General features: G+C 42.5%; 2 protein-coding genes across 2 annotated transcripts; one reads left to right on the forward strand and one right to left on the reverse strand.

Annotated features, from left to right (window-relative positions):
• The first annotated feature begins 122 nt into the window (after positions 1-122).
• On the forward strand, positions 123-7,458 carry LOC136856306 (presequence protease, mitochondrial). The gene is made up of 2 exons (XM_067134060.1): positions 123-344; positions 3,174-7,458. The coding sequence occupies exons 1-2, from the start codon at positions 239-241 to the stop codon at positions 6,098-6,100; spliced, it is 3,033 nt and encodes a 1,010-aa protein (XP_066990161.1). The 5' UTR covers positions 123-238; the 3' UTR covers positions 6,101-7,458.
• Positions 7,459-8,320: 862 nt separating this feature from the next.
• LOC136856307 (endonuclease III-like protein 1) lies at positions 8,321-14,248 on the reverse strand. Its single transcript, XM_067134061.1, has 6 exons — positions 14,034-14,248; positions 11,647-11,829; positions 11,085-11,243; positions 10,529-10,699; positions 9,638-9,797; positions 8,321-8,910 (listed from the first exon to the last, which is right to left on the reverse strand). The coding sequence occupies exons 1-6, from the start codon at positions 14,217-14,219 to the stop codon at positions 8,588-8,590; spliced, it is 1,182 nt and encodes a 393-aa protein (XP_066990162.1). The 5' UTR covers positions 14,220-14,248; the 3' UTR covers positions 8,321-8,587.
• Between the last annotated feature and the right edge of the window lie 198 nt (positions 14,249-14,446).

Below are 14,446 nucleotides of genomic sequence, written 5' to 3' on the forward strand. Positions count from 1 at the left end.
CAAAATTAGCATTTATAATATAAAACAAATCATTAAAAATTTATTTAAATACACATTTATACAATTTAAATCCAAAAAACAGTAATAAATAACCAATCAATCAACGAAACCACCAAACAAACGTCACCTCCCTTACGTCATCCCTCAATGTCGGCCGACGCCGGATCCCAGAATCGTCTTAACTCCCTGACGCAATTTGAGTCTTTTGACGACGACGCGACGCCGCTAATACACTAAAATGACTATTTCGAGGCTATTTAGAGGAATAGGCGCCCTGGTTAGTCGCCGAATAGTCACCAGCTCGAGGACGAAGGAACCGGTCCCATGGGTAGTCGGGGCTGCTAGTACGTATTATCATTATTATTATTATTATTATTATTGGTTTTTATTTGGTTAATTTGCATATTTTTAGGTTAATTTGGTCGTAATTGTGGTTAATTTGGTCGTGGGTTTGGTTTATATGTGGGTGAAGGAGCCAGCCCCATGCGTCGTCGGGGCTACAAGTACGTGTTAGTATTGTTAATGTTATCGGGTTTTTATTTGGTTAATTTGCATATTTTTAGGTTAATTTTGTTATATTTGTGGTTAATTTGGTTTATAGTGGCAAATTAATCGGTTAATGTACCGAGTTACTCTGCCGTGTGTATTGCAATGCTAAGTATATTTTTTATTAATAATAGCCTGTTACCAATTGTTATTTGGTTAATTTGCATATTTTAGGTTAATTTGGTTATATTTGTGGTTAATTTGGACGTAAATTTGGTTTATATTTGGGAAATTGATCATTTACTATACATAGCTACGCTACCGTAGGCTAGCCTATGTATTCTACTGCAGTGCTAAGTAATAGAATATTATCTATTATTATGTGGTTAATTATTAATTCTTAGGTTAATTTGGTTATAATTGTGGTTAATTTGGAGTTAGAACTAAGCATGGAGCTCCACGTCGGTTATTACCTTGGAAATTGACTTTTCCCTATAGTAATATTAGGTTGCTTTTCCTATAGTACTTTAGGTCACTTATTTTTTGGCAATAAACTATAATTAGCCACAAAACTGGTATGTTATTGTATGCTGGCCATCCTGGAATGCCGTCGCACATGCGCAGTGTCATTGGGGAACTTTCAGTAAAGAGCAGAGTTTCCTTCGGCGGGGGTCCGAGGGGGCTAAGCAACAAGGCCTGCTTATTTAGGTTAGGTTAGGGTACGGTAGGTTGGTATAGTTCCTTTTATAAAAGATTTCCTTAGCCAGTCCCTTCTTAAACTTATGGCTCCCTGATGACTTGCGCATGTGCGGGACCATTCAGTAACAGCAACGTGGCAGTCCAGTCTTTCTCCCAACATTTCCAAAACCCCGCGTTCCCAAAGGGTTCTCAACCATGTTGGGTAGATATGAGGTTACTAATAATTGACCAACAAACGCAGAGCTCTTGCTTAGAAATACCCATATTATTATTTAAAGTCATTTTTATTAATTAATTTTAGATTAATCTGGGTATAAATATGGTTTATATATGAAAAATTGAGTATTTACTGAATATATGAGGTGTACCCCTACCTTAGGCTAGAGCAGTGGGTTCTTAACCTTTTTCACTGCCTGTACCTCTTGATATCTCGGAAAACTTTCTCATAACCCCATCCAATATAAATACAGTACATACTTATGAAAAGGATTAGTAATACAAACCTTTCTGAGAAATAATTAGATGTATTCTATTACTGAACAAAGTTACTTTATATTTCAAATGAAAAGTGTAGTAGGATACAATGAATGCACATTTTTAGTGGCTCTTTTGTCGTCGTTTCTCATTAATGATGATGTTCAAACGAGGTTCTTTCTTACTGTGATTGAGACAGTTATAGTTAGAGAAAAATTAGGAAAATATAGGTACAGGTACCCCAGGTTAAGAACCACTGGGCTAGAGCTAGGCTATGCTATGTTTGTCCAACTGCGTATCTAGTACCCCACACCTACATGCATGACACATCTGTGAGAAACCTTGAACTTGGGTATTTCTGGGCATTTGAATAGCCTGGACAAAGCAAATTCAAGTGAAATGGATAATGCCATATCAATAGCCTAGGCTACTGTAGGCTATGAAAGTGCAGAAGAGTTGCATAAGCTATTCGACAGGCTACAGCAATATGTCAACCTAACCTTACCATAGGGCGCCATGTGTGACTTAGCTAGGGGCTTCACCCTTCCTGGGATCCCCGCAACATGCTATTGTGTGTGGCAGAGTGGTGTGTGGAAAACTATCATGCACTAATACCCTGTACTAATATAAATTGTATTTAAAAAACAAAATCTGCTGTGAAATTGTGTCTGTATGGATTGTTATTTAATTTTATATAATGCTCAGCTAGCCTGAAGTATTACGGTCAACCCCCGGTATTTGCAGGGGAACCGTACCACACTAAAATCCGCGAATACTTAACACCCTTCTAAAATGCTATAGCTGCCTATTTTGAGCGTTCAAAACACCAAAAAACCCTCTTAAAAATTCTTATACCCAAATATTTTAATAGTTTTATCACAAAAAACTCATTTAGTCACGAAAATGATATGAAAATACAGTAATTTGTGAATATTTCTGCATGAAAAATACCGCAAATAAGCGAATTTTCTGCGAATAATGTGTATACGTTCCACAGAGAAATCCTTGATTAAGAACCGCAAATAGGCAGGGGTCCACCGTACTTACGACATTACAGGTCCTATGTACCATTCCCATTCAGCGAAAGCTTCTTTGTGCTCCATAGGACATGCACATTTAAAACTTGAGGCATCATACACATGTAGGAATGTCTGAATTTTTATAACAAAGTTTAATATTTCTCAACAGACAAACCTTTAGCATACATGGAGCTCTGCCTTTGAGCCCAGTTAATTGTTTTGTGCAACAGAGAAGTCTTGTGGTAAACGACACAACAAAGGTGGTGATTGCCCACGTTATATGTAAGCTGCACATTGTACCAAGTTTCTATGTAACCATTGCATGATATCCCCACAACATTTAGCCTACATCAATTGTAGATGGTCTTTTTACCCTCTATTTGTATACTAATACACACTAAAAGTGAGGGTTTGTATGTTAAGAAACTTTGTATGTTTTCAAATTTTAGACATTCCTTTTGTATGTTCAAGCCTCCTAAGTTCTCCATCTTCCAGGTGAAGCGGTAAAAGCCAAGTTTCCAGTTGGAGTGACTGTCTCCGGATTCAGGGTGAAGGAGGTGCAAGACATATCGGAACTCTACCTCACGGCCGTCCGCCTCGAGCACGTTGCCACGGGAGCCGACTACCTGCACATAGCTCGCGACGACCCGACAAACACCTTCTGCGTGGGGTTCAGGACGACGCCAATGGACTCCACGGGCGTTCCCCACATCCTCGAGCACACCGTTTTGTGTGGGAGCAAGAGGTACCCCTGCAGCGACCCTTTCATGAAGATGCTGAACAGGTCGCTGTCAACTTTCATGAACGCCATGACCGGCAGCGACTTCACTATTTACCCCTTCTCCACCCAACACCCGGTGGACTTCAGAAATCTGATGTCCGTCTACCTGGACGCCGTTTTCCACCCGAACCTCACCGAGCTGGACTTCCTGCAGGAGGGCTGGAGGTTGGAACACGAAGATGTGAACAATAGGTCCTCCCCACTGGTGTTCAAGGGCGTTGTGTTCAACGAGATGAAGGGGGTCTTTGCCGACTCACAGCAGCTCTTTTCGCAGAAGCTTCAGAACGGCATATTGCCCTCTCATACATATGGCGTCGTCTACGGTGGGGACCCCTTGTGCATCCCGGAATTAACGTGGGATCATCTCAAACACTTCCACGCTCACCACTACCACCCGAGCAACGCACGGTTCTACACCTACGGGGACATGCCCCTGGAAGACCATCTGTCCTTCATAGACGACAATTACCTGAGCAAGTTCACTAGAATCGATCCGAGCACCACGGTGCCCGAAGAGCCGGGCTGGTCAGAACCCAGGGAGGCGCACATCAACTGCGGCAAAGACCCGATGGCGTCGCCTGACGCACAGAACTCCATAGCGGTGTCGTACAAGTTGATAAACGTCGTCGATAACTTCGAGAACTTCGTCTTAGAGATCCTCGGGCAGTTGCTGATGAGTGGCCCCAACGCCCCCTTTTACGAGTCGCTCCTGGAGCCGCAGTTAGGCTCCAGTTTCTCTCCTTCCTCTGGCTATGATGGACACACCAGAAACACGACATTCACCGTCGGTCTGCAGGGCGTGAAGGATGCCGATTTAGGTACAGTCAAGTCGGCAATTGAAGACACTTTTAAGAGGCTGGCAGAGACAGGTTTTCCCAGAGAGAGGGTCGAAGCTATCCTACACAGCATTGAGTTGAGCGTCAAGCACGAGAAGTCAAGCTTTGGTCTTGGGCTGGCCATGAATCTGGCACCAATCTGGAATCTGGACAGCGATCCAGTAGACGCCCTGCAGATCAACAGAAATATTACGCAGTTCAGGAAATGTTTGGAAAGCAACCCAACTTTCCTTCAAGAGAAAATAAAGAAGTACTTCCTGAATAACACTCATAAGTACACACTCACGATGTCGCCCACGAGCGACTACGAGCTGAACTTGCAGAACAAGGAAAACGAACTGCTTGCGAAACAAGTCACTTCTCTGACCGAAGAGGACAGGGCAAGGATATGGGAGCTTGGACAGACCTTGAGGCAGAAACAGGAAGCCAAGCAAGACATCTCCTGTCTCCCGACGTTGCACGTCTCCGACATAAGCCGCAAGATCGCCCCGACGCTGGTGACGGATGTCAGCGTCAGCGGCGTCCCCGTTCAGGCGTGCGACCAGCCGACGAATGGCATCACGTACTTCAACGCCGTTCTCGACGCGCAGCACGTTCCCGAACGCCTTCAGCCGCTGGTGCCTGTTTTGTGTGGCGTGCTGACGCGCATGGGGGCCGGGCACTTCGACTTCCGTTCGTTCGACCAGGAGGTGGAGCTGAAAACTGGGGGCTTGAATGTGAATACCGTCATCACCCCGCATCCCGTCGAAAGCAACAAGTACGAACAAGGAATCCAGGTGTCGTCCCACTGCCTAAACCACAAGTTAAATGACATGTTTGACCTCTGGGCCCTGATCTTCAACGAGGTGAAGCTCGACGACCTCCAGAGATTTGGCACGCTGGTGAAGATGATAGCGACGAACCAAGCCAACAGTCTGGTTTTCCACGGTCACCGGTATGCCATGACTGCGTCCGCCGCCACAACAAACCCGGTTTCAGCTCTGACCGAGAAATGGTCTGGCTTGACGTGTCTGTCGTACATGAAAGAGCTGAGTGAAATGGAGGACCTGGGCCCCGTTCTAGAGCAGCTCAAAGAGCTAGCCGGGCTGCTCTTGTCCCGGGAATGCATGAGGGTCGCCATCAACTCGACTCCTGAATACCACGATGGAGCGCTGAAAAACTTCGAGGGGTTCTTAAGTAAGCTGGACGGAACTCCAAGAGGGACGTCGCCTTTCACCTGTGTGTCGTCAGAGTTCACTCCTCACACCTCTAGAAACCACCAGATATTCCCCTTCCCGATCAACTTTGCCTCGAAGTCGTACGCTGGGGTTTGTTACGCACACCCTGATGCCGGCCCCCTCAGGCTGCTGGCTCGTCTCATGTTCAAGTTCCTTCACAAGGAGATCAGAGAGAAAGGGGGCGCTTACGGCGGCGGGGCTAACTCGACGGCCGGCGCAGCTTACTCCTTCTACAGCTACAGGGATCCAAACTCCACGAAGACGCTGGCGACATTCGATGCCGCCGTGGAGTGGGTGCTTTCGGGAGGCTTCAACGAGACGGACGTCTCGGAGGCAAAGTTGGGCGTCTTCCAGTCGGTCGACGCTCCCGTCTCCCCGGGCTCCAAAGGAAGTAGACGCTTCTTGTCCCACATCTCAGACGAACTGTTCGCTGACCACCGGAGGTCGATCTTGGATGCCCAGCCTCAAGACCTGATAAGAGTTGCGAGGACCTACCTGCGCGACGCCTCAATCGAAGGGGGCTGCTTGATCGGACCGAAGAATGAAGACCTTGAAAACGACCCCTTCTGGAGCACCGTCAGTAACTGAGGAACTTGGTCGTGAAATGGAGAGGATTGTCTATTTTTGTACGCAACAAACGCCACCGAAAAGGATCCACGTTTAAACGTAAAATGGTGCTGTACGCTCCAAGTGATATATAGGATATTATATCTTTATTTCTTTGTTTTTCTGTAATGTCTGTTTCAGCTAGTTGTCGTGTGATGGTTTTCCGTACACGAAAACAAACAAGTGCTTGGCCAGACGCCACCAATTGTTTATGGTCAACACAGTGAGCTGTAGGTTCTGTGTTTGGTATTCATCCTAGTCTGAGTTCTTACTTATCTTCATTTTGAAACATTGCAATTGCATGCAGAATTACACACACTACTTTTGCTGATTTATCAGTTTATCAAACATGAAAGTTGAACACTGGTATGGGACTTTGCAGCTGGGATGGTGCTCTAGAATATCTGACTTGTAGCAGCAACAAGTTCTTGTAAAGACAACAGCGCAAGGTGATTTTGTTAATCGGTTTATTCAGAGCTGACGTTACAAGAGTGACTTTGCAAAGTCGTTGGTTACATGTGCAATACAATCAGTCAGTGTTGCAGATAATATTAGTTACTGAACTTTGCAAAAATTGAAGTTCCAATATTATCAAAATGTCTAAAGTTGCGTTGCTCACCATACGACTATGATGTGGGTTCTTAGTGGCGGAATTGAAAAGTAGCAGTGATTGAATTGTGAATTTCATTGTTGGGTTTCCAACTACTATTGTATAGCTTATGTTGTCATTACAGAGATTTCCGATGAATACAGTATAGTCATATGTTGTTATTACAAAGTATTATGATTACAAAGTCTTGTAGCAATAGTCCAGGTGGTTCGTTCCGAAACGAGAGGCAACTGTTTGGCGAGAATCAAAACTATAGCAGCTCGTTTTCATTTCATAGAGACATCTTCCGTTCCTGTGTATCTCTGGCCTTCTACCGCATTGCTCTCATGTTTATATTTTTATATGTTCCTTTCCTCCCTTCATGACTGTTCAGCTACCTTTCCACCTCCAACTTTTTAACCGTCATTTGAGAATGAACATATCGGTCCATCCTTATAACAGAGTAGTGTATTGAACTGAGATCAGATACCTGTATTATACCCCATGACTGCAAAATGGTTGCCAGTATGAGACAGCAAAATTGTGATTATAAACAATAACGATTTTATCATTTCTCGAAGCCATTCTTAAGGCATTTGTACATCGCAGCTGGTCGCAAAGGCAGCGTAGACTGTTCCCACTTCATCTGTGAATATCCACCACTGAAGTATTCTTTTGTTGAGTCTGTACCTTTGTATAGTATGTAGTTACAATTTGTATATTTTAATAAAAACTGTTATGTTGTGATTGACTGGTGGTATCTTTTTCATGTGAAGATTTACTGTGAGCATAGTATCTTGACTTTATACGGGGCCTTTGTGTAATCATTCAGGTTTTGGAAGAGAGTCAGGCATGACCAGTTTATCATGAATTGTGCTAGTGTCCACAGTTTGTCAGAAATGTTGGTAATGTAATGGGGTTGAGGACATCAAGTCCCATCTGTGGGGATGTCTAAACGCTTCAGAAAGACAGTACAATGAATGATATTACTGTCTGTAGATGGTACAAGCCTATTTGGGCTGTCTGCTATAAAATTACAGTGAATTAATGCAGAAGAAGAGTTTAATGTAACAGGAATTTGCAAACAAAACCTAAAATTTTTTATACATTGTACCCCCTTATCATTAATGTTGTAATTTTCAAATGTTTGTATAACTTTTCTCCAGTTATTTTTATTCATATTTGCTACAGACATCCCTTTGTTCCTATGAAAGTACAAACCATTGCTCACAAATATCCCTTTGTTCCTATGATCTAATACTGTTTTGATGTTTGCGTCGATCAAATTTAGGAGGTTGTTTGGTCGTCTACAAAGCTAAGCATTAGACTTAACTTAGACCTTTCTCTGTTCTATAGAGGAATTGTCATTTTGGTCAATTGTTGAGTACCAAAGTACCGACTGTACCATAATGAGCATTGGTAAGGAAAATGGTTTTTAATTTGAAAAATCACACATACTCATCTTCTGGTTTCTTGGGCCACACGTGTTCACAGACTCCTAAGGTCTCGTGCAAGCCACTATGCATAGATTTCTGGGATGAGGGTGCACGCCCATACCTCAAACGAGCAGTAATAATTAGTTAATATTTCCAGGCATATTGAAAACTAGACCAATGATTCTTAAATTTATTACAGTTCTGCATCCATGCAAGAAGAAGTTGAAAGAAATTTACATACAAAAATAAAAAATGATTAGGCTAAATTAAAACATGAAACTTCAATGCTGACATTTTTGAAGAAAGCATTACCTTAAAAAGTCTTGTTTTTTTATTGTATATTACCTTAAAATTATACCTGCCTCATTAATTACTTGTACTTTCTCTATTTACCGTTCGTTTTAAACAAACGACTTGAAAATTAACATCTGGGAAACCCATTAACTAAGACGGTTCACTTTCAACGTCTAAGCTCTTCCCCAGACCGCTCCTGCCCGGCGATTTGGAAGAGGGCTGCTTCCTGGGCGACCCCCGATTCCCGGGCACCCTTCCGAAAGGACACAGGGAGACGTTGAGGCAAGCGTCGCACTGGGGCCCCACAGGAAGGCAGATCTGCTGTCCGAACCCGACCATCAGGAGATTCGTCTCGCTCCAGATTTCTTGCGGCATCCAGGACTCCAGAGCTTTCCTGGTGTCCTCTGGGGTCTTGGTAGGTTTCCCCGTCCAGCCTAGGCGGTTGCTGATGCGGTGGACGTGGGTGTCCACACCTGTAGGGCATGATGTCTGATACAGAATGTGTTTAGATTCGTAGTAAGAACTATAAGTTGGATGTGAATTGACGCATGCAACGTGTAAGCAGATTTATAAAGGTTCGGATGAAAAATGTGAGGCTGTTGACACCTGAAAGTGTTCATACACTTTCAGATGTGTTTTCAGAATTATGAATCAAACATAAAAATGCTTAAATGTAATGCAACATAGATAAAAGTATATGAATATGTGTTGGATATAGGCATACAAAAAGAATTCACTGCTATAATGTTTATGAAAAGACTGCATTTGCAAGCAATAAAATCCTTTATACAAGCCCTATGAAAATCGAAAAGACAGTGCATTTGCAAGCAATAAAATCCTTTATACAAGCCACATGAAAATCTGGAATGGGATTCAGCAATAATAATTCAAATTATCATCGTCTTTCTCTGCTGAGAAGCAATATTACACTGTCCTATTAAAATCTAAAGCTATCTTTCCTTCTCCATCACACGAGAAGCGTGACGGATATCGTACCGTTCAACCAGGGCGCTAAACCACAAAAACGACCTTAAGAGCTGCAACCCCTTTCATTCCTTTTACAGTACAACCATTCATATTCCCTTACTTTCACCATCTGACAATTGCCTGACAGTGCAACTGCAAGGAATTTCCCTTTCAGCGCTGAATGAGCGCTTGGCCATCGGCCTAAACTGTATATTCTCGGACTTCAGACCTTACCAATGCCTGTCAGTTTCCCCCACCCGATGTCCATGCACAGATGCGCCATTTTGGGACCCACTCCCGGTAGCTTGCACATTTCCTCGACCGTCGGGGGAATGTCGCAGGCGTATTTCTCCTTCAGGATTTCGCACGTTTTCTTGATATACACAACCTTTTTCTGAAACGGGAATGGAATGGTGTGAACGAGCATAGAATACGTAGAGGTTTATCTTTTTTCTGATGCAAGGAAGACCAATAATAAGTGGAAATAGGTGTCTAGATCCTTGGAAGGAAGTAAATGACCAAGATCTCACAGACTGAAGTGGTTTAAACACAGATTTGAGGAACGGTTATTCCGAAAAGCAGTAGATATGGCAACAGCAGGGCATAGATTAGTAAGAGTGTCCAATAAATATGGAAAAGGGACATAAATAAGACCTAAATGGGACTGAAATTCTGGCGGAAAGATGAAGACGATGCATTTCTCGTCTTGACAACACGAAGGGAAAAGTTAATGTACAAATGGTGATGATAAAAAATTTCATTTTGTGAAGTAATCTCAGTAGACCACTCTATACAGACTATGGAAAAAATTTAGGCGTATTAAAACAGGTATGAAGACATTATCAAAACACAAATCCTGGATTCAAAAGCAATCAATCCTATACTGAGGAATGCTCTAAATTCAACAAATTTTACTTATGCAAAATTGTAAGGACAGAAATAATATGCAAAGTGAAGTATAAGGAAATCTGTTAATCACCTTGACATAAATTTCAGGACAAATGCTACGGTTGTAGTCAATTTTTCCGCTGAAAGATAGTGAAACCATCACCTTATCCATCAACCTGACCAGTTTACAGACAGTATTAAGGGACGCACACGACGGAAAACCGCGATGACTCTCACCTTCCAAAACCCAACAGGATATATAAGCTGGCCAAGGACATCGTCGCTTGTGTCCAAGATGTTCTGCACAGTTAAGCCGTGCTCTCTGAGCTTAGTCATGGCTGCGTGCGTCACCTGATCTTTAGTTTGGCTGCTCAACATGAGAGAAATGAGGACTTGGAATCTGTATACCTGTATGGAGATGAGAAAAATGGTCACGTATAGTCCTGTAAGGGAAATAAAAAAACACGAAGGCTGTAAAAATTAGGAACAAGGAACCTTCAGTGCTGCTTAAACTGCGCTGTACAAAGGACGCCATAGACGATATTCCGCTGTACAAAGCACACCATAGACGATAGTCCTCTATGAGGTGTCGTACAATAAAGATCGACGCTTCGTCAATGACTGAAAACAATTAGATACATTCCTCGGCCGATGAATACTGAACTGTGCTCATAGTCATTCTAATACAATTTTCCAAATTTCAAACCATCTTATCGACGAAACCTGCTTTCAAACAAAAATTTAAGAGGAACGTAAACTTCAAAAAACATTTAGACTTTCTCTTAAGATTTACCTCAGGGCTGCAGTCCCTGTCCGAGCACTTTTCCGCCCCCATGTTGTCTACAGGGGCGTCGTGAGCCGATCTCATCTCACGGATATTTTCCAAGACCTCTCGCCAGCGAGGAGGTTCCCATCCCGGTTGGCCTGGTTTTATGTCCTCGGACTTAAGTTCCTGAAAATAAAAAGTGAATTGGAATTCTGTGAATTCAGTCTTTTTTGACATTTGAGCTTATTCATATTTCTGAATTATTTTCTGATCTTGGCCTAAAATTCAACTGTTGATTTAGTCATTCGTAAAATAGTTCTGTTTTATTTATGTACATAATCCAAAAAGTCTTCATTTTGTACTTTGATTAAAGTCTACATTCAAAAATTATTTGTTTTCAGTTTGAACAGGCAGCCTGACAGCTTTAAGTAGCCCAGGAAAACAGAAGTAGGTATAGAATTCAACATCAACATCTTGGCTGTGGGGGAAAGAATTGCAAATTTATTATTTCAATAACTGTTAATCGATACTTATTATCATCTAAGTTCACAGTACCAGAACTGCAACAAAATATCGTCGCCCAACTAACGCTTAAAATTGCCGTTCCGTTGCTCTGCAACGCGTCCCACTGGGGTGACTGGCCGGTGGACATTTCGTGGCCAGCGGAAACTCCTTTTGACTTCTGCGCGTCGTCTTCGTATTTAATCTGGATTCTCCTTCTGGAAGCAATTTTCTGGGATGGCGTGACGTCCTCCAGTGGCCGTGCGTCCACCTAGTTGGGGCAGTAGGAAAGGATTTATATTCTGAAAATTCTAAGAGCGAGAATGCCGTATTAACTTAAAAATTAGGTCGTTTAAGCAAGTGAGCTTCTGGTAACTTCATCTTACCAAGCGGAAATCAGTTGACGAACCTAATAATGATATGCATTCGTAGACAATGAGAATCTTATTTATTGCAACGGATTAGGCTACAGAGTTGTCGATGCAGAGGTACGTTTGGTATTAGGGTAAAGGATTGTCTTATGGGCAGGGATGTATTTTTTTTATTACTGTATACTTATGATGAGGTTTAGAAAATTATATGCAAGATTACGCCGTACGAATGAATGGGCTACGTTGATTTACTCTAACATCTTTATCACATCGACATGTCTTTAAATATTAACGAAATAGGTACAGAAATAAACGCAGTTTCTATGGATGGTGAAGTAACTGATTTAAAAGACCAAATTAAGCTGCGGGGTGAAAACGGATCCTCCGAAAATTCAGTTGATGTCGAATTCCGTCTTGGCGAAAGACTGAATTATCGAAGCTCTAGGACAAATTCCACTGGAATTAAATAATGGTTTAATTAAATATAGGCTATTATAATATAACTAATTAATTAGAATTTTCATCATCATTATTGTGGCTCTACGATGAACTCGAGAGAATTGTAAACCATAAGATATTCCCAGTTGAATAGCCTAACCCAGCCTAAGGTTTGTCTATTCTAGCCTAACGACAGACTGGCTAGGTCAACGATTAACCTGCTACAGGCTAACCAGGCTGCAAAAACAGGCTTTTAATCTGCTCTTATTACTGAATAGTCTATGTAGCCCAATCTAGACTGGCCTAAGGTCTGCCTACTCTAGCCTAACGTGACACAACCCTAAGGTAGAACGACCTACGACAAACGATTAACCTGACTGACTGCAGGCTAACCAGGCCTTAGAAAAGCCTGTTAATTCACCGTTAACAATAATTAAGGGTTAAAGCCTAGCCTAGCCTGACCATCCAAGCCTAATGAGAGAGACGCAACCCTAGGGTAACTAGATCAGTAATGAGCGATTAACCCAGCCTACTATAGCCTGACCAAGCCTGAAAAAACCTATTAATTCAGTATTAACAATAAATAATGGTTACAGCCTACCCTAATGAGAGCTGCGACCTTAGGGTAACTAGATCAACGACAAGCCATTAACCTAGCCTATTATAGCCTGACCAAGCCTGAAAAAGCATATTAATTCAGAATTAACTATAAATAATGGTTTAAACCTGACCATCAAAGCCTAATGAGAGAGATGCAACCCTAGGGTACCTAAATCGACAACAAGCAATTAACCTAGCCTGCTATAGCCTGACCAAGCCTGAAAAAGCCTATTAATTCAGTATTAACTAAAAATAATGGTTACAATCAAACCTAGCCTGACCATCCAAGCCTAATGAGAGAGACACAACTCTAGGGTATCTAAATCAACAACAAGCGATTAACCTAGCCTGCTATAGCCTGACTAAGCCTGAAAAAAGCCTATTAATTGAGTATTAACAGTAAATAGTAGTTAAAATCAAACCTAGCCTGACCATCCAAGCCTAATGAGAGACACAACCCTAGGGTACCTAAATCAATAACAAGCGATTAACCTAGCCTACTATAGCCTGACCAAGCCTGAAAAAGCCTATTAATTCAGTATTAGCAATAAATAATGGTTAAAGCCTGACCTATGGATGGTCCATCTTAGCCTGAGAGAGAGGCATCCCTAGGGTACCTAAATCAATAACTAGCTATTAACCTAGCCAGCTATAGCCTGACCAAGCCTGAAAAAAGCCTAATAATTCAGTATTAACAATAAATAATGGTTAAAGCCTGACCTATGAACAGTCCATCTTAGCCTGAGAGAGAGGCAACCCTAGAGTACGTAAATCAATAACGAGCGATTAACCTAGCCTGCTATAGCCTGAAAAAAGCCTATTAATTCAGTATTAACAATAAGTAATGGCAAAAGCCTGACCTATGGACAGTCCATCTTAGCCTGAGAGAGAGGCAACCCTAAGGTACCTAAATCAATAACGAGCGATTAGTCTAGCCTGACCAAGCCTGAAAAAGCCTAGTAATTCACTATTAACAATAAATAATGGCTAAACCCTAACATCCTAACCTAGCCTGACCTATAGCCTGTCCATCCTATCCCAAGAAAGAGACGCAACGGCCGTCCACCTTCTCATCCTTTATTTCTTCCTTAATTTCGACTTTCACTCCGTTATTTGGGGTGTCCCCGTTCGGTGCCGCCCCCTTCCTCTTGGCCCGGGTCTTTAGGGGCGAGAAATGGCCGAAATATTGGCTTTTTTCGGTCATTTTCGGCCAAATGAGGGAGACGAACGCCCACGTGGTCCGGTTAATCATCGGGTGTTGGGGGTTTGATGGTGGTAGTAAGTGGGAGGTGGATGCTTTAGGTCGGCTCTCTCTCTCTCTCTCTCTCTCTCTCTCTCTCTCTCTCTCTCTCTCTCTCTCTCTCTCTCTCTCTCTCTCTTTGTCGAACGGCTCTCTCTCTCTTTCTGTGGAATGGTTCTCTCTCTCTCTCTCTCTCTTCCTCTTTTTTTCTCCACCGAACTGTTCTCTCTCTCTCTCGA

This window comes from Macrobrachium rosenbergii, chromosome 35 (assembly GCF_040412425.1).
Source record: "Macrobrachium rosenbergii isolate ZJJX-2024 chromosome 35, ASM4041242v1, whole genome shotgun sequence".
Taxonomy (NCBI): domain Eukaryota; kingdom Metazoa; phylum Arthropoda; class Malacostraca; order Decapoda; family Palaemonidae; genus Macrobrachium; species Macrobrachium rosenbergii.